At 40.0% G+C, this 21,817-nt stretch overlaps 1 protein-coding gene across 1 annotated transcript in view; it reads left to right on the top strand.

The window, feature by feature from the left end:
• Positions 1–21,817, top strand: part of LOC139753761 (voltage-dependent calcium channel subunit alpha-2/delta-1-like) — a 256,887-nt gene that overhangs the window by 139,393 nt on the left and 95,677 nt on the right. The window contains exons 10-12 of the mRNA XM_071670590.1: positions 554–654; positions 13,347–13,503; positions 21,270–21,356. Coding sequence (XP_071526691.1) covers positions 554–654; positions 13,347–13,503; positions 21,270–21,356 — 345 coding nt within the window. The remainder of the gene's footprint in view (positions 1–553; positions 655–13,346; positions 13,504–21,269; positions 21,357–21,817) is intronic.

The following is a 21,817-nucleotide window of genomic DNA, read 5'->3' as shown; positions in this document are numbered from 1 at the left end:
TGCTATGAATACTCTGTAAATTGTAACTCATATCCTAAAATTTTTTCAACTTCAGCAACCTTTCTTCTGTGTGTCTCTGCCAGATTGTATAGAGATCTTTAATTGACTGTTTACACTTTGCAGATTTATGGAGCAGTTTGACATTATCTCTACCTTGTACATATTTTCTTCTTTTATTTATGAAATTTCTGTTCCTCCTTCCATATCTTCATCTTCTCTTGTCCCAATCCAAATAGAGGTCCTGTAGGTTCTTGACAAATTTGTATTTTGCTGGCAGAGGCTATCCTCATTTTTTCATGCATTTTTATAGCAAATGAAAGCTGTTGATAACTGCCTCGTGTTGAAAAAGCCAAACCAAGAAGCAAAATTTCTGTATAAAAGTGTTAGGTGTTGCTATTGTTTTTTGTTGGTATATGCAAAGATCAGAAATAAGATGGAAGGGGAAGATTCTGTGTATACACTGTGAATGTGGGAGTTGTCATAGAAGATAAGTAATTTATTATCTGTTTTCTAAGACATTTCACAAACACTGTTGATAGATTTTGCTTTGCAGTTTGAAGGTACAAGGGAAGAAGGAGAAGGTGCCAACTGCCACAAAACTATAATGCTCTTCAGTGATGGAGGAACAGAATGGCCGGAGGAAGTCATCAAAAAGTTAGTAAAATCTGTTCAATTATCTCTTATTGAATTGTTCATATACCTCTTTTTTTTTTAACTAGATTTTCCTTGTCTTACGTGTAGGAGAGATTATCTCATGCAAAATATCCTCATGTTATTAAATCATTATATATAAGGAGCTGTGGTTTTGGTGCATTACACACAAGAGCTAGAGACTGAGTGTGAATGAATTTGGCCTTTTTTTTTTTGTTTGTTTTCCTGGCACTACTTAACTGAAGCAGGGGGTAGCAATGCTGTTTCCTGTGGGGCGGGATAGCATCAGGAATGGATGAAGGCAAGCAAGTATGAATATGTACATGTGTTTGTATGTATATGTCTGTGTATGTATATGTATGTATATGTGTATATGTTGATATGTATATGTTTGTATATGAGCATTTATGTGTATATGAATGGATGGGCCATTCTTTGTCTGTTTCCCAGTGCTGCCTTGCTGACGCGGGAAACGGCAATCAAGTATGATGAATAATTATACTACCTCAGTCTTGCCTTCTAACTTATTTATAGTCTTCTCCTTTATATGTTTCTGCTCTCCCATGTCACTTACATATTTTTCCCCATCTATTAGGCAGAAACTTAGTATTTGGCTTTCTCAGATGCTTTTGTATATCCATGTATCACATACTCAACTTGAAGTGTACCCTTTGAATCTTTTCAAGAGCTGATATGGATTATGGCATAATGTTATATGTAAGAAACAATTTTTTTCCATCATTGTATATTAGGTTATGAAATTTTGAAAAATTTTGAATTTGTGCATAACATTCCTTGCACTTGGTGCAACTATTTGATTTTTGTTACTAAGGTGTTTTATATCTATGGGAGGAAGGGGGAGTTTCTGTTTTAAATATGGGAGAGTAAAGGGATGCACTATAACCATCTGTTATTTACATTTTGTAAACTTGTGTGCTTTTCTCTTTGATAGAATTTCCTTACTGCTTTTAATAGCTTTCCTCCTACACCATATAGGCATAACACCTGGCACAAAGAATCCCTATCAATCTTATCATATGGCTTTTCCTTATCCTTAAATGTTACCTACAGACCTTCCTGTTTCACTAAGTATTTCTCACGTGGATTCTTTAAAACAAGCAATGTGATCCACACATCCCGTACCACTTCTGAAGCCACATTGATCCTTTTCAGTCTTAAGTGCTGTAAGTGCTGTGCGTACGACCACCCTCTCAGTCACCAGGTATACTCACCAGACTTATACCTCTGTAATTCAAACATTCACTTTTCCCCTTTTGCTTTTATATAGTGGCATTATATGGGCATTGTGCCAATCCTCAGGCATCTCACCTTGAGCCATACATACAATGAAAATCATGAGTAATCAGTTGGCAACAGTGACACCCCTTTTCATGAGAAATTCAGCTGCAGTCCCATCCACTCCTGGTACTTTGCCACACTTCATTTAATGCAAGGCAATGGCCTACTCTTCTCTTTTCACTAAACCACTTGACCTGACATTCACTTTGCCTACCTCCACAACTGCCAGCCTGTCAACTAATACATTTAACAGTCCTTCAAAATATTTGCTTCGTCTCCATTTCACCTCTTCATTGCCCTCTGTGAGAGAAATTCGTGGAATGCAAAACATGCTTTGGAAGCATATGTGAAAGGGTAGTGAGTAATGGGATGAAGAAGTTAAGCTTTTAGTGAAAAATAAATGGGAGGTGTATGGACATTACCCACAGCAAAGGAGTGCAAGTGATTGGGAGATGTTCAAGAGGAAGCAGCAGAGAATTGAGAAGGAACAAGGCCTTAAAAAGAGGGCCAATGAAAATTGGGATGGAAGAATATTGGCAAACTTTTGGATAAGAAGAAAATGTTTTAGAAGGATTTGAAAAGTGTGAGGAGAACAAGAGAACAATTAGGAGCATCAGCGAGATGAGTAGATGGGGAAGAGGCAACAGGCACTAACAGAAGAGATGAAGAGGAATGGCATTAGTATTTTGAAGGACTATTGAATGTTTTAGATGGCAGGTTGGCAGATGTTGGACCCTTACAATGTGGAGGCATGTGAAACAAAATAGTTATGGCAGGTGGTTTGGTGAAAAGAGAAGAGGTGATTGATAACTTGCATAAAATGAAATGTGCCAAAGGGGTTGGTGTGGATGAGACTGCAGTTGAATTTCTCAAGAAAGGGGAAGGCATTGTTATAGATTGGTTATTTAGGATTTTAGATGAATGTGTGGTTCATGTTGAGCTGTCTGATGATAGGCAGATTGCCTGTTTAGTGCCACTGTATAAAAGCAAGGGGTACAAAAGTGAAAATTCGAATTATAGATGTTTGATTTTTTTGTGTACCTTGGAGAGTGGTGATTGAGAGGATGATGGCATGCACAGAACATCAGACTGAGAGGTAGCAATGTCACTTCAGCAGTAGTAGAGGGTGTGTGCATCTGGTTTTTATTTCAAGGAATTTATGTGAGAAATATTTAGAGAAACAGAATTTGTATGTGGCATTTATGGATCTAGAGAGAACATAGGATTGATAGAGATGCCTTGTGGAAGTTACAAGTATATGGTGTAGGAGAAAAGGTACTAAAAGCAATGAGTTTTAATCAGGAGAGTAAAGCATGTGTGGGATTAGGAAGAAAGGGAGATGGTTGTTTTAGGTAAAAGTGGGTCAGCAGCAGGGATGTTTGATGCCATGATGGGTGTTTAATTTGTTTATGGTTGGGACGGTGAGGGAGATGAATATGAAGGTGTAGAGAAGCGTAGGTCTGCAGGCTGTTGGGGTTAAGACCTGGAAAGTGAGTCAGTATGTTGTATGCTGATGACACTGCTCTTGTGGCAGATTCGAGTGAGAGACTGTGGAAGTTGGTATCTGAGATTGAGAGATTGTATGAGAGTTTAATGTGATTAAAAGTAAACTTACTAGGTTTAACAGTGGGGAGAGAAGGGTTGGTCTGAATGTTAGTTTGAATGGAGTGAACCAGGAGGAGGTGGAGCGCTTTAGATACCTGGTAAAGGATATAACAGGGATGAAACCATTGGAGCTGAAGTAAGGGGGCTAATGTCTTAGGTGCACCAGGGAGTGTGTGGAAAGAGTGGTCACAGTCTATGGGAGGAAAGATGGCTATGTTTGATGGTATAGTGGTTCCAACAGTGCTGTGTTGGTGTGAAGCATGGGCTCCAGGTAAAAAAAGTATGGGCAAAGGGTGGATGTTTTGGAAGTGGAATGTTTAAGGACAGTGTATGTTTGACAAGGGTTGATCACTTAAGAAATGGTATATATATTGATATTTTTTTCGTTTTACATGATTGCTGTTTCCCCGCATCAGCAAGGTAGCACCAGGAAATAGATGAAGAATGGCCCATCCCCTCATATACACAGATATATATAAATGCTCACATACGCACACATACATACATATACATATCATCATATACGTACACTTTTTTTTTTTTTTTTTATACTTTATCGCTGTCTCCCGCGTTTGCGAGGTAGCGCCAGGAAACAGACGAAAGAAATGGCCCAACCCCCCCCATACACATGTATATACATACGTCCACACACGCAAATATACATACCTACACAGCTTTCCATGGTTTACCCCAGACGCTTCACATGCCTTGATTCAATCGACTGACAGCACGTCAACCCCGGTATACCACATCGCTCCAATTCACTCTATTTCTTGCCCTCCTTTCACCCTCCTGCATGTTCAGGCCCCGATCACACAAAATCTTTTTCACTCCATCTTTCCACCTCCAATTTGGTCTCCCTCTTCTCCTCGTTCCCTCCACCTCCGACACATATATCCTCTTGGTCAATCTTTCCTCACTCATTCTCTCCATGTGCCCAAACCACTTCAAAACACCCTCTTCTGCTCTCTCAACCACGCTCTTTTTATTTCCACACATCTCTCTTACCCTTACGTTACTCACTCGATCAAACCACTTCACACCACACATTGTCCGTCAAACATCTCATTTCCAGCACATCCATCCTCCTGCGCACAACTCTATCCATAGCCCACGCCTCGCAACCATACAACATTGTTGGAACCACTATTCCTTCAAACATACCCATTTTTGCTTTCCGAGAAAATGTTCTCGACTTCCACACATTCTTCAAGGCCTCCAGAATTTTCGCCCCCTCCCCCACCCTATGATCCACTTCCGCTTCCATGGTTCCATCCGCTGCCAGATCCACTCCCAGATATCTAAAACACTTCACTTCCTCCAGTTTTTCTCCATTCAAACTCACCTCCCAATTGACTTGACCCTCAACCCTACTGTACCTAATAACCTTGCTCTTATTCACATTTACTTTTAACTTTCTTCTTCCACACACTTTACCAAACTCAGTCACCATACACATACATACTGTTAAAAGCAGTGAAAAGTTTTTATCGAGGATGTAAGGCATGTGTACGTGTAGGAAGAGAGGAAAGTGATTGGTTCTCAGTGAATGTAGGTTTTCGGCAGGGGTGTGTGATGTCTCCATGGTTTTTTAATTTGTTTATGGATGGGGTTGTTAGGGAGGTGAATGCAAGAGTTTTGGAAAGAGGGGCAAGTATGAAGTCTGTTGGGGATGAGAGAGCTTGGGAAGTGAGTCAGTTGTTGTTCGCTGATGATACAGTGCTGGTGGCTGATTCATGTGAGAAACTGCAGAAGCTGGTGACTGAGTTTGGTAAAGTGTGTGAAAGAAGAAAGTTAAGAGTAAATGTGAATAAGAGCAAGGTTATTAGGTACAGTAGGGTTGAGGGTCAAGTCAATTGGGAGGTGAGTTTGAATGGAGAAAAACTGGAGGAAGTGAAGTGTTTTAGATATCTGGGAGTGGATCTGGCAGCGGATGGAACCATGGAAGCGGAAGTGGATCATAGGGTGGGGGAGGGGGCGAAAATTCTGGGAGCCTTGAAGAATGTGTGGAAGTCGAGAACATTATCTCGGAAAGCAAAAATGGGTATGTTTGAAGGAATAGTGGTTCCAACAATGTTGTATGGTTGCGAGGCGTAGGCTATAGACAGAGTTGTGCACAGGAGGATGGATGTGCTGGAAATGAGATGTTTGAGGACAATGTGTGGTGTGAGGTAGTTTGATCGAGTAAGTAACGTAAGGGTAAGAGAGATGTGTGGAAATAAAAAGAGCGTGGTTGAGAGAGCAGAAGAGGGTGTTTTGAAATGGTTTGGGCAAATGGAGAGAATGAGTGAGGAAAGATTGACCAAGAGGATATATGTGTCGGAGGTGGAGGGAACGAGGAGAAGAGGGAGACCAAATTGGAGGTGGAAAGATGGAGTGAAAAAGATTTTGTGTGATCGGGGCCTGAACATGCAGGAGGGTGAAAGGAGGGCAAGGAATAGAGTGAATTGGAGCGATGTGGTATACCGGGGTTGACGTGCTGTCAGTGGATTGAATCAAGGCATGTGAAGCGTCTGGGGTAAACCATGGAAAGCTGTGTAGGTATGTATATTTGCGTGTGTGGACGTATGTATATACATGTGTATGGGGATGGGTTGGGCCATTTCTTTCGTCTGTTTCCTTGCGCTACCTCGCAAATGCGGGAGACAGCGACAAAGTATAATAAAAATAAAAAAAAAAAAAACAGAGAAGAGGTAGTAAAAGCTTTGCGTAAGATGAAAGCCGGCAAGGCAGCAGGTTTGGATGGTATTGCAGTGGAATTTATTAAAAAAGGGGGTGACTGTATGATTGACTGGTTGGTAAGTTTATTTAATGTATGTATGACTCATGGTGAGGTGCCTGAGGATTGGCGGAATGCATGCATAGTGCCATTGTACAAAGGCAAAGGGGATAAGAGTGAGTGCTCAAATTACAGAGGTATAAGTTTGTTGAGTATTCCTGGTAAATTATATGGGAGGGTATTGATTGAGAGGGTGAAGGCATGTACAGAGCATCAGATTGGGGAAGAGCAGTGTGGTTTCAGAAGTGGTAGAGGATGTGTGGATCAGGTGTTTGCTTTGAAGAATGTATGTGAGAAATACTTAGAAAAGCAAATGGATTTGTATGTAGCATTTATGGATCTGGAGAAGGCATACGATAGAGTTGATAGAGATGCTCTGTGGAAGGTATTAAGAATATATGGTGTGGGAGGCAAGTTGTTAGAAGCAGTGAAAAGTTTTTATCGAGGATGTAAGGCATGTGTACGTGTAGGAAGAGAGAAAAGTGATTGGTTCTCAGTGAATGTAGGTTTGCGGCAGGGGTGTGTGATGTCTCCATGGTTGTTTAATTTGTTTATGGATGGGGTTGTTAGGGAGGTGAATGCAAGAGTTTTGGAAAGAGGGGCAAGTATGAAGTCTGTTGGGGATGAGAGAGCTTGGGAAGTGAGTCAGTTGTTCGCTGATGATACAGCGCTGGTGGCTGATTCATGTGAGAAACTGCAGAAGCTGGTGACTGAGTTTGGTAAAGTGTGTGAAAGAAGAAAGTTAAGAGTAAATGTGAATAAGAGCAAGGTTATTAGGTACAGTAGGGTTGAGGGTCAAGTCAATTGGGAGGTAAGTTTGAATGGAGAAAAACTGGAGGAAGTAAAGTGTTTTAGATATCTGGGAGTGGATCTGGCAGCGGATGGAACCATGGAAACGGAAGTGAATCATAGGGTGGGGGAGGGGGCGAAAATCCTGGGAGCGTTGAAGAATGTGTGGAAGTTGAGAACATTATCTTGGAAAGCAAAAATGGGTATGTTTGAAGGAATAGTGGTTCCAACAATGTTGTATGGTTGTGAGGCGTGGGCTATGTATAGAGTTGTGCGCAGGAGGGTGGATGTGCTGGAAATGAGATGTTTGAGGACAATGTGTGGTGTGAGGTAGTTTGATCGAGTAAGTAACGTAAGGGTAAGAGAGATGTGTGGAAATAAAAAGAGCGTGGTTGAGAGAGCAAAAAAGGGTGTTTTGAAATGGTTTGGGCACATGGAGAGAATGAATGAGGAAAGATTGACCAAGAGGATATATGTGTCGGAGGTGGAGGGAACGAGGAGAAGTGGGAGACCAAATTGGAGGTGGAAAGATGGAGTGAAAAAGATTTTGTGTGATCGGGGCCTGAACATGCAGGAGGGTGAAAGGAGGCAAGGAATAGAGTGAATTGGATCGATGTGGTATACTGGGGTTGACGTGCTGTCAGTGGATTGAATCAGGGCTGTGAAGCGTTTGGGTGCGGAAGATGAAAGCCGGCAAGGCAGCAGGTTTGGATGGTATTGCAGTGGAATTTATTAAAAAAGGGGGTGACTGTATGATTGACTGGTTGGTAAGTTTATTTAATGTATGTATGACTCATGGTGAGGTGCCTGAGGATTGGCGGAATGCGTGCATAGTGCCATTGTACAAAGGCAAAGGGGATAAGAGTGAGTGCTCAAATTACAGAGGTATAAGTTTATTGAGTATTCCTGGTAAATTATATGGGAGGGTATTGATTGAGAGGGTGAAGGCATGTACAGAGCATCAGATTGGGGAAGAGCAGTGTGGTTTCAGAAGTGGTAGAGGATGTGTGGATCAGGTGTTTGCTTTGAAGAATGTATGTGAGAAATACTTAGAAAAGCAAATGGATTTGTATGTAGCATTTATGGATCTGGAGAAGGCATACGATAGAGTTGATAGAGATGCTCTGTGGAAGGTATTAAGAATATATGGTGTGGGAGGCAAGTTGTTAGAAGCAGTGAAAAGTTTTTATCGAGGATGTAAGGCATGTGTACGTGTAGGAAGAGAGAAAAGTGATTGGTTCTCAGTGAATGTAGGTTTGCGGCAGGGGTGTGTGATGTCTCCATGGTTGTTTAATTTGTTTATGGATGGGGTTGTTAGGGAGGTGAATGCAAGAGTTTTGGAAAGAGGGGCAAGTATGAAGTCTGTTGGGGATGAGAGAGCTTGGGAAGTGAGTCAGTTGTTCGCTGATGATACAGCGCTGGTGGCTGATTCATGTGAGAAACTGCAGAAGCTGGTGACTGAGTTTGGTAAAGTGTGTGAAAGAAGAAAGTTAAGAGTAAATGTGAATAAGAGCAAGGTTATTAGGTACAGTAGGGTTGAGGGTCAAGTCAATTGGGAGGTAAGTTTGAATGGAGAAAAACTGGAGGAAGTAAAGTGTTTTAGATATCTGGGAGTGGATCTGGCAGCGGATGGAACCATGGAAACGGAAGTGAATCATAGGGTGGGGGAGGGGGCGAAAATCCTGGGAGCGTTGAAGAATGTGTGGAAGTTGAGAACATTATCTTGGAAAGCAAAAATGGGTATGTTTGAAGGAATAGTGGTTCCAACAATGTTGTATGGTTGTGAGGCGTGGGCTATGGATAGAGTTGTGCACAGGAGGGTGGATGTGCTGGAAATGAGATGTTTGAGGACAATGTGTGGTGTGAGGTAGTTTGATCGAGTAAGTAACGTAAGGGTAAGAGAGATGTGTGGAAATAAAAAGAGCGTGGTTAAGAGAGCAGAACAGGGTGTTTTGAAATGGTTTGGGCACATGGAGAGAATGAATGAGGAAAGATTGACCAAGAGGATATATGTGTCGGAGGTGGAGGGAACGAGGAGAAGTGGGAGACCAAATTGGAGGTGGAAAGATGGAGTGAAAAAGATTTTGTGTGATCGGGGCCTGAACATGCAGGAGGGTGAAAGGAGGGCAAGGAATAGAGTGAATTGGATCGATGTGGTATACCGGGGTTGACGTGCTGTCAGTGGATTGAATCAGGGCCTGTAAAGCGTTTGGGGTAAACCATGGAAAGCTGTGTAGGTATGTATATTTGCGTGTGTGGACTTATGTATATACATGTGTATGGGGGTGGGTTGGGCCATTTCTTTCGTCTGTTTCCTTGCGCTACCTCACAAACGCGGGAGACATCGACAAAAAAAAGAAAAAAAAATATATATATAATTTTTTTTTTTTTTTTTTTTTTTACTTTGTCGCTGTCTCCCACGTTTGCGAGGTAGCGCAAGGAAACAGACGAAAGAAATAGCCCAACCCACCCCCATACACATGCCTTGATTCAATCCACTGACAGCACGTCAACCCCGGTATACCACATCGCTCCAATTCACTCTATTCTTTGCCCTCCTTTCACCCTCCTGCATGTTCAGGCCCCGATCACACAAAATCTTTTTCACTCCATCTTTCCACCTCCAATTTGGCCTCCCTCTTCTCCTCGTTCCCTCCACCTCCGACACATATATCCTCTTGGTCAATCTTTCCTCACTCATTCTCTCCATGTGACCAAACCATTTCAAAACACCCTCTTCTGCTCTCTCAACCACGCTCTTTTTATTTCCACACATCTCTCTTACCCTTACGTTACTTACTCGATCAAACCACCTCACACCACACATTGTCCTCAAACATCTCATTTCCAGCACATCCATCCTCCTGCGCACAACTCTATCCATAGTCCACGCCTCGCAACCATACAACATTGTTGGAACCACTATTCCTTCAAACATACCCATTTTTGCTTTCCGAGATAATGTTCTCGACTTCCACACATTCTTCAAGGCTCCCAGAATTTTCGCCCCCTCCCCCACCCTATGATCCACTTCCGCTTCCATGGTTCCATCCACTGCCAGATCCACTCCCAGATATCTAAAACACCTCACTTCCTCCAGTTTTTCTCCATTCAAACTCACCTCCCAATTGAATTGATATATATATATATATATATATATATATATATATATATATATATATATATATATATATATATATATATTATCCCTGGGGATAGGGGATTAAGAATACTTCCCACGTATTCCCTGCATATCGTAGAAGGCGACTAAAAGGGGAGGGAGCGGGGGGCTGGAAATCCTCCCCTCTCGTTTTTTTTTTTAATTTTCCAAAAGAAGGAACAGAGGGGGCCAGGTGAGGATATTCCAAAAAAGGCCCAGTCCTCTGTTCCTAACGCTACCTCGCTAACGCGGGAAATGGCGAATAGTTTAAAAAAAAAAAAAAAAAAAAAAAAAAAATATATACATATATATATATATATATATATATATATATATATATATATATATATATATGAAACGCTGAAACCACAGCTCCCTTTACACATCCAGGCCCCACAAAACTTTTCATGGTTTACCCCAAACGCTTCACATGCCTTGGTTCAATCCATTGACAGCACGTCGACCCTGATATACCACATCATTCCATTTCACTCTATTCCTTGCACAGCTTTCACCCTCCTGTATGTTCTGGCCCTGATCACTCAAAATCATTTTCACTCCATCCTTCCACCTCCAATTTGGTCTCCCATTGCTTCTTTTTCCTCCACCTCTGACACATATATCCTGTTCGTCGATCTTTCCTCACTCATTTTCTCCATGTGACCAAACCATTTCAATATACCCTCTCCTGCTCTCTCAACCACACTCTTTTCATTACCACACATCTCTCTTACCCTTTCATTACTTACTCGATCAAACCACCTCATACCATATATTGTCCTCAAACATCTCATTTCCAACACATCCACCCTTCTCTGCACAACTCTATCTATAGACCATGCCTCGCAACCATATAACATTGTTGGAACCACTATTCCTTCAAACATACCCATTTTTGCTCTCCGAGATAACGTCTTTGCCTTCTACACATTCTTCAATGTTCCCAGATCCTTTGCCCCCTCCCCCACCCTTTGACTCACTTCTGATTCCATGGTTACATCCACTGCTAAATCCACTGCCAGATGTCTAAAACACTTCACTTCCTCAAGTTTTTCTCCATTCAAACTTTCCTCCCAGTTAACTTCTCCCTCTACCCTACTGAACCTAATAACCTTGCTCTTATTCACATTTACTCTCTGCTTTCTTCTTTCACACACTTTGCCAAACTTAGTCACCAACTTCTGCAGTTTCTCATCTGAAACAGCCACCAGCGCTGTGTCATCTGCGATCAACAACTGACTCACTTCTCAAGCCCTCTCATCCACAACAGACTGCATACTTGCCCCTCTCTCCAAAACTCTTGCATTCACCTCCCTAACCACCCCATCCATAAACAAATTAAACAGCCATGGAGACATCACGCACCCCTGCCGCAAACCGACATTCACTGGGAACCAATCACTTTCCTGTCTTCCTACTCGCACACATGTCTTACATCCTGGGTAAAAACTTTTCACTGCTTCTAGCTACTTACCTCCCACGCTATATACTCTTAATACCTTCCACAAAGCATCTCTATCAACTCTATCATATACTTTCTTCAGATCCATAAATGCTACATACAACTCTTTCTGTTTTTCTAAGTATTTCTCACATACATTCTTTAAAGCAAACATCTGATCCACACATCATCTACCACTTCTGAAACCACACTGCTCTTCCCCAATCTGATGCTCTATACATGCCTTTACCATCTCAATCAATACCCTCCCATATAAATTTCCAAGAATACTCAACAAACTTACACCTCTGTAATTTGAACACTCACCTTTATCCCCTTTGCCTTTGTACAATGGCATTATTCATGCATTCTGCCAATCCTCAGGCACTTCATTATGAACCATACATACTTTGAATATCCTTACCAACCAGTCAGCAACACAGTCACCCCCTTTTTTAATAAATTCCATTGCAATACCATCCAAATCTGCCGCCTTACCAGCTTTCATATTCCACAAAGCTTTTACTACCTCTTTTCTGTTTACCAAACCATTCTCCCTGACCGTCTCACTTCGAACACCACCTCAACCAAAACACCCTATATCTGCCACTCTATCATCAAACACATTCAACGAACCTTCAAAATACTCACTCCTCACTTCACCACTGCTTGTTATCACCTCCTCATTAGCCCCCTTCACCAATGTTTCCATATTTTGTGTATCAAGGTAGCAATGGGAATGGATGAAGGTAGCAAGTATGGATATGTACATGTGTGTTTGTGGATATGTAAGTGTATGTATATGTATGTATACGTTGAAATGTATATGTATGTATATGTGCGTGTGTGAGTGTTTATAGATATACAAGTGTATGTGGGTGGGTTGGGCTATTCCTTGTCTATTTCCTTGTGCTACCTCACTAACGCTGGAGACGGCGGTTAAGTGTAATAAAGATAGAAATATATATATGTTTGTGTGTGTGTATGCGTTAAAGAACAATTTCCAGTTCAGAATTTGTAACCAGGTTTGGCTGATGCCAAACAACAGATTTTTCTTCACTTGCATGTGCATTCCATATAGTGATGAATCTGTTTTATATATATAAGATGAATTGATCAAAAGAAAAGAATCCTTGGCCTCTGAACATAGTTTTCAGACTTCTAAAGAAGAGATTAGTTATCTGTATAATTTAGAGTTTCCAAGTTAGTTATTACAGTGACAATGGGTGCATATTTGTTGAAGACGAAATATGAGAGATGAAAAGGAGGAGGTGGAAGAAAGATGCATAAAGCCTTCTTAATGGGGAAAGGAAATGTTGACCAGTCAACATTTATGGGAATGAAACAACTAAAGAGAAAGCTTTAGTGAGAATAGGTAGAGAAAGGCCATGCTCATGATGACATAATAGAGTAAGGGGGCATATCTCTGAGAGTACCATTTGATAGAAGAATTCGTGGGAATTTTTTCATGATGAGGAATTTGGAAAAACTTTTCTAGGTCTTCATGCTGTTTACTTCAAGAATTTTTTGTAAGATCTTGAGGAATGGATAATTAGTTGACATAGACTTAAAAATATCAGTGAAATGTTCAATGAGATTCTTTCATTTCTTCCTCATTACAGATTCCAAAATGATACTTATACTAAAGCTGTGCGAATTTTTACGTACGCTGTCGGTCCTCATCCAATCCCAACAGCAGTTTTAAAACAGATGGCTTGTTCTACTGGAGGGAAATATTCTGTTATTACCACAAGAAGTAGCGTTAGAACTAAGATACAGGTAAGTCTGTGTGCTGAGAAATTAGATTTCAGAGTTCATCAAATTATGTAAAATTCAATGGTACTATTACTTTTGTTTCCATCTTTCTCTTTCTCCCTCCTTCCATCTTTTCCCACTGTCCTTTCTCCCATTCTCTATATGTGTCAATAAATACTTTCTTTATTTTTTGGATACCATTCAATTCCAAACATTCCACTGTTAGTGGTCCAATTACACCCTTGAGAGATATGATTAAAATTTTTGCATATTGGTTTATTTGTAAAGTGAGTGTAACAGTCAGCACTTCCTGAAATAGATAAATAGTGAGGGATGCCTCAGCAAATGTAATCAAGAGAAGAAGGTAAAGGAATAAGCACAGATAAATCATGATCGGAAAATATCACAGTTTCTTAGTATATTCCATTTGCTCTCTGAAATTAAAACTGTCATACCACTATACTATCTGTTCCCTGATTAGAGTATATGCTGGAAGTGATTGCAACAGTGCCCAATTACTGTAGCAGATGTAATGCTTACAACTGACAACCATCAGGCTTTCAGGACATTTAAGTCTGTCCAAAGGGATTAGGTGGCACAGGATTATCTTTTCAGTACACCTTTTATGTCCAAAAATCATGTTCCTTTTCATTTGCTTTTAATATCTTTATATTGATATCTTGCATTAATATGATTTTAAGGTAAATTGTATATATTAAGATAAATCTTTTGTTCTTTGCATAAACTTGGGACCAGAAGATATCTTGATGCAGGTCATCTTAATCATTCACCACTTACCTATGATTTTGGACTTTATTAGAGTATACAATAAAAGAGAAGTACTGCTTTGAGAAATACAATAAAAAGGAATTGTTGCTTTTAGGAAAGAATTTATGGTTCTCATATACTACAACATTGAGTGTACTTTATTTTGTAACATCCACCTTGTTTAACTCATCATTTATAGGTTTTCCAGTGCCTCTGAGACCTAGCTTAACACAGAATTAGATAGTTTATTGATCTAAACAAGATTTTTAATGACTTTGTTAATCATATTCCATTTTTGATGTATTTTATGAATGCTTTTTAAGGTTACATGCTTGAAGGCACTTTTTACATTCACCATTGTATGATTTATTTCCATTACAATTATACTTCTGTGATTTTTCAGGTGATGAACTGGTTAGTAAATTCCCCTTAAAGTCCCTACCTCAGAAAGGTTCCCTTCACTTTCTTTGTGAACAGTATATAATCTTGGTAAAAGGTTCTGTTTCCTAGCCTCCTGCATTGGACAAATACCTTAAAGCAGATTATTGACATGCAGATAACCCACCCATCTCTTTCATCAGTGTTACCGCTTACTCAGTCCTAGAGGTCCAGATGATTAGCAGTATATATTCTAGTCATAGTTTTCTTGATCAGTTGGGACCAGACACCATCCCCTTGTGTTTCTTATTAATCAAGTATTTACATTTTATCTTATAGATAAAAGTAAAACCAATTTCTTTGTTAGCACAATTATTGAACACATTTTTGAACTTAGTTTGCATTAACAAACTGTGGTATTAAATACTGAGAAAACATGATTTGAAATATGTAGTACAGTACTTGCAAAGCCCTTTGCTCTATGACCCATGGATTTACCACCCTGCCCACCCTGTCAATAACCAGATTGAATAACCATTGTCACATTACACATCCTTGATGCAAATACACCTTTACCATGAAACAGCCAACTTACTTCACAAGGACCATGGCCCAGGGAAGGCTCTAGCTCAATTACGTTTTTCACACAGACAGTACAAACATAATATCATCATTAATAAAATTAATGTAAATGGTGATTAAGGGGCCAGGAATGAAAAATAGTGCCAGGGCCCTAGATGTCTCCACTGGACTCTGCTGTAATTCCAACAGCTGTGTCAGTGTTTTTTCATCTGAATTTTAGACTGATGATGTTGACATCAGATATATGAATACTGTTCTGTTCTTTGCTGTATAAGTGGAATGGTAAAGGAAATTGTACCATGTAAAATTGCACATAGATTTGTCATCTCACTTGGATGCATCTCACCTAGATGCAATTTGATCATTTGGCACATCCACCAGTTTACTAAGATGTATACATTCTTTTTTTTTTTCAGTTGAAGTTGCAAACAAGCAAGGTCCAGATGATAGGACTAAAGTGTATGATCTCTCCTCTGAATCCATGCTCCTTCTTGTTTAGATGTATTTTCTCCTGCAAATATTGATCTAATCCAGATAAATTTGTTATGATTTTTACCCCACAACAATTTATCTTAATTTTTTTCTATATCCTTCTTATGGGGGAGATGTGCATATTCTCTTGAATTCTTTAGAGATACAAATGCCCTATTGACCAGAAGAGCTGACCCTGGTGTCCTCTGGGATACTTAGTAAGCTCTCAGTAAACTCTCAGATGCCTTTGATTTTGATAGTTTCTCAAAGTCTTTGAAAAAGAGAAATGTGGGTGAATAGAATTTAACAGTGTTACTGTAGGTTAGATTTTTTTCATGTACACAGAGCATTGATGTTTTACAATCAAAGATGAATTGTTAGAGCTGGACTTCTTTTAAAATTATGAAACACTGAAGAATATGATAAAAGGAGAAAGTGAAGAGTAAGTAAGAAATGGTTAAAAGAAGGATTGGCTCAGATCTGTTTATCTTATGATAATGAACTGTAAGCGGCATTTACGTGTATGGAAAAAGCATTTGTTAGATTAGACAGAGAGGCCTGTGGAAAATGCATTGAACACAGGGATAATTGGAAAGTTATTAGATACATTCTTACCAAGACAGTAAGGTATATATTTGATAAGGGAGGAGGTTGGTTGTTTCTTGGTGAAGGTGTGTTAGCATCAAGGATATGTGATGTCCCCATGGTTATTCATTATGGTTATGAACAGGGGCAGGTCCATGACATACTTTGGGATGGGGGAGCTTGACAGTTAGGCTGTTTGCTGATTACAGATGACAGCTTTGGTGACTGACTCAAGAGAGAAACTGCAGAAGCTGGTGACCGAGTTTGTCAGAGTGTGTGCAAGGAGATTAGCAGCAAGATGAGACAAGATGAGTCTAAATGAGAAAGGCTTGGAAAAAGTGGAGTAAATTAGACACCTTGGAGTGTTCTTGGTAGTGGATAGAATCATGGTCTCTGAAATGAGGCAAAATGTGGGAGAGGAGGCCAAGATCCCTGGTGCGCTAAGGATGTTTGGAAGGAGATGCCACTCCCTGTTAGGGTAAAGATGGGTATATTTGAAAGTGTATTAATTCTGACAAAGTTATACTGATATGTGTTTTGAACCCTGAATGCAAAAGAGTGAAATAAAGTGAATGTATTGGGAATGAAATTCCTGAAGGTAGTATTTGGTGTGAGACAGGTTCATCATGTAAGGATTGAGAGTGTTCAGAGATATGTGGTAGTAAGTGGAGTATGACTTAGAGCAGACTAGGGTGTGCTGAAATGGTTTGGATATGTGGAAAGGATGAGCAGAGAGAGACAGACTAAGAGTATATTTTTTTTTTTTTTTTTTTTTTTTTTTTTTTATACTTTGTCACTGTCTCCCGCGTTTGCGAGGTAGCACATAAGAGTATATATGTGTTAGAAATGGAGGGAGCAAGGGGAGAGGTAGACCATGATTGTAATGGAAGGATGGAGTGAAAGGGGCTTTGAGTTATTGGGGTCTAAACATTCAGAGGGTGAGAGGCATGAATTGGATAAGATTTATTAAAGTGTTCTGTTGTTAAAAGGTAACGTGTTATCACTGGTCTGATCCATGGCATATGAGGTAGTCAAGGATACTGTGGACAAGTTTATGGGACTCGATTGTGGATGGGAGGTTCAAGTTTCAATACTTTGTACATGACACCTAGAGAGTGGATGTAAGTGAGTGAGACCATATATCTGTTCCTGATGGTACTTTGCAATAGTGGGAATTGGTAATAAGTATGGAAAAAATGAGGTCTAGACTATTGGGTGGCTAGTCGAAGGCAAATTGTTAAGATTCTCTTGTGATGGCATTTGGAAGATTAGATGTAACTGTGTAGCTGTTATTCTGGCAAAAGACCTTTTGGTTGAACATGGATAGATGTTAGCTAAGATCATTTTAGAATTATGTAAATGATTATTGGAAATTGAATTGTTCAAGAAAATTGTTAGCATTTGTTGATTTGGCATACTTAGGTTTCTGGAACAGTTCTGTAGTGAAGTGAATAAGCAATAAATTTGGAATGCATTAATGCACCAGTAACAGGACTGAGGAGGAAAACTTTTTCAGTTATGAAAGTGATTTTTATGTAATTTCTTCGCTTATGAATTTCAAGAGTTTTACATTAATGAAGGTATATATTTATTTGTCTTGATTTAATGATTTTATTGGTTGCTGTGACTTGCATAGAAGAAATTAATTCTAGGTACAGTATAGAGCAGAAAATAGAAATTCATTATAGAGGTATTTCTTTGTGTAAATGTTAGCACACAAATCACATTGTTCATGAGTGTACTCTTAAGTTTCTTTTGTATGATAAAATGAGTAGGTGGGATCTCCTAGTTCATATCAAAGAGATGAAGTTTCAGTCACTGTAAAACCACATGTGTGGATGGTCATGTGACCAGTTTATAAATCACTGATTCATGAAATTTTATTTTATTACTTTTAATATTATTTTTATTGTTATTATTATTACTATTATTATTATTATTATTATTATTATTATTATTATTATTATTATTATTTCTTTTTTTTTTTTTTTTTTTGCTGTCTCCCGCGTTTGCGAGGTAGCGCAAGGAAACAGACGAAAGAAATGGCCCAACCCACCCCCATACACATGTATATACATACGTCCACACACGCAAATATACATACCTACACAGCTATCCATGGTTTACCCCAGACGCTTCACATGCCCTGATTCAGTCCACTGACAGCACGTCAACCCCGGTATACCACATCGATCCAATTCACTCTATTCCTTGCCCTCCTTTCACCCTCCTGCATGTTCAGGCCCCGATCACACAAAATCTTTTTCACTCCATCTTTCCACCTCCAATTTGGTCTCCCACTTCTCCTCGTTCCCTCCACCTCCGACACATATATCCTCTTGGTCAATCTTTCCTCACTCATTCTCTCCATGTGCCCAAACCATTTCAAAACACCCTCTTCTGCTCTCTCAACCACGCTCTTTTTATTTCCACACATCTCTCTTACCCTTACGTTACTTACTCGATCAAACCACCTCACACCACACATTGTCCTCAAACATCTCATTTCCAGCACATCCATCCTCCTGCGCACAACTCTATCCATAGCCCACGCCTCGCAACCATACAACATTGTTGGAACCACTATTCCTTCAAACATACCCATTTTTGCGTTCCGAGATAATGTTCTCGACTTCCACACATTCTTCAAGGCTCCCAGGATTTTCGCCCCCTCCCCCACCCTATGATCCACTTCCGCTTCCATGGTTCCATCCGCTGCCAGATCCACTCCCAGATATCTAAAACACTTTACTTCCTCCAGTTTTTCTCCATTCAAACTTACCTCCCAATTGACTTAACCCTCAACCCTACTGTACCTAATTACCTTGCTCTTATTCACATTTACTCTTAACTTTCTTCTTTCACACACTTTACCAAACTCAGGTACCAGCTTCTGCAGTTTCTCACATGAATCAGCCACCAGCGCTGTATCATCAGCGAACAACAACTGACTCACTTCCCAAGCTCTCTCATCCACAACAGACTTCATACTTGCCCCTCTTTCCAAAACTCTTGCATTCACCTCCCTAACAACCCCATCCATAAACAAATTAAACAACCATGGAGACATCACACACCCCTGCCGCAAAACTACATTCACTGAGAACCAATCACTTTCCTCTCTTCCTACACGTACACATGCCTTACATCCTCGATAAAAACTTGTCACTGCTTCTAACAACTTGCCTCCCACACCATATATTCTTAATACCTTATTATTATTATTTTTTTTTTTTTTTTTTTTTTTTATACTTTGTCGCTGTCTCCCGCGTTTGCGAGGTAGCGCAAGGAAACAGACGAAAGAAATGGCCCAACCCCCCCCCCATACACATGTACATACACACGTCCACACACGCAAATATACATACCTACACCGCTTTCCATGGTTTACCCCAGACGCTTCACATGCCTTGGTTCAATCCACTGACAGCACGTCAACCCCTGTATACCACATCGCTCCAATTCACTCTATTCCTTGCCCTCCTTTCACCCTCCTGCATGTTCAGGCCCCGATCACACAAAATCTTTTTCACTCCATCTTTCCACCTCCAATTTGGTCTCCCTCTTCTCCTCGTTCCCTCCACCTCCGACACATATATCCTCTTGGTCAATCTTTCCTCACTCATTCTCTCCATGTGCCCAAACCATTTCAAAACACCCTCTTCTGCTCTCTCAACCACGCTCTTTTTATTTCCACACATCTCTCTTACCCTTACGTTACTTACTCGATCAAACCACCTCACACCACACATTGTCCTCAAACATCTCATTTCCAGCACATCCATCCTCCTGCGCACAACTCTATCCATAGCCCACGCCTCACAACCATACAGCATTGTTGGAACCACTATTCCTTCAAACATACCCATTTTTGCTTTCCGAGATAATGTTCTCGACTTCCACACATTTTCAAGGCTACCAGAATTTTCCCCCCTCCCCCACCCTATGATCCACTTCCGCTTCCATGGTTCCATCCGCTGACAGATCCACTCCCAGATATCTAAAACACTTCACTTCCTCCAGTTTTTCTCCATTCAAACTCACCTCCCAATTGACTTAACCCTCAACCCTACTGTACCTAATAACCTTGCTCTTATTCACATTTACTCTTAACTTTCTTCTTCACACACTTTACCAAACTCAGTCACCAGCTTCTGCAGTTTCTCACATGAATCAGCCACCAGCGCTGTATCATCAGCGAACAACAACTGACTCACTTCCCAAGCTCTCTCATCCCCCACAGACTTCATACTTGCCCCTCTTTCCAGGACTCTTGCATTTACCTCCCTAACAACCCCATCCATAAACAAATTAAACAACCATGGAGACATCACACACCCCTGCCGCAAACCTACATTCACTGAGAACCAATCACTTTCCTCTCTTCCTACACGTACACATGCCTTACATCCTCGATAAAAACTTTTCACTGCTTCTAACAACTTGCCTCCCACACCATATATTCTTAATACCTTCCACAGAGCATCTCTATCAACTCTATCATATGCCTTCTCCAGATCCATAAATGCTACATACAAATCCATTTGCTTTTCTAAGTATTTCTCACATACATTCTTCAAAGCAAACACCTGATCCACACATCCTCTACCACTTCTGAATTATTATTATTATTATTATTATTATTATTATTATTATTATCATCATTATACTTTTAAAATCATCTTTGAAATAGTTGAGTGTATCCATTCAGTGCTTTGGTGCATATATTGCAACCTGCAGACATTTGTAGATTCAGTAATTATGTTATATTCTGTCATCCTACTCCCAAACTGATGCTTGGTCATTTTCTTTTTAGACTTGACCTTTGAGTCCATGTTTTAGTATTCGACCTCACCCTGTATACATACCTTCATTTCTCCTTTTTGTCTTTTTTGATAAAAATATTTTCTACATTTTCATAACCATTATTATTGCTGTACATAAGTTATATATGGGAAATATTGTTATTAATCTTGATTACCAGTATTAATAAGATGTCATTTCAGGAATCGTACACAAGCTTACTCTCCCCTGCTCAACCCCTGAGTGGATTTCACAATGACCAATACACAACTGCGTACACAAGTGCTGTGGTAATTGAAAAAGAATCCTGTACTGATGTCCATCCCATACACCTTTCGATAAATATTTAGTCTTGTTCCCTCTTTATCCAGGTGTTATTGTGTGTCTGGCACCTGAAGGAATTTTTCTGAGCTAAAATGATTGTTCTATGATAAAATCATGCAATGAAAGGAAAAACCTTGTTTGATTGCTCTTCTCAGCTGATGACATCACATGTCTGAAGTATTTTCAGCCTATGGGAATTACAAAAAGAATAAGCCTTACTGTGATTATTGTAGCATTTATTTTCAGTCCAATGATTGAAACAATCTTTCAGTTGCCTGGCACAGAAGTTTCTGCTGGATTCTCAGCTCTCTGGTTTTTGGACTCATTTTCCACCTACTCTCTGCATGTTTGTCTTTGGTATATCAGAATGGGAAAGTAAGAAAGCTGTCAAACTAAACACCTGTACTTGTAATCTTAGCACTGCATA

The sequence above is a fragment of the Panulirus ornatus genome, chromosome 2 (genome assembly GCF_036320965.1).
Source record: "Panulirus ornatus isolate Po-2019 chromosome 2, ASM3632096v1, whole genome shotgun sequence".
NCBI classification, from domain to species: domain Eukaryota; kingdom Metazoa; phylum Arthropoda; class Malacostraca; order Decapoda; family Palinuridae; genus Panulirus; species Panulirus ornatus.
This window is presented reverse-complemented; position numbering and strand designations above follow the sequence as displayed.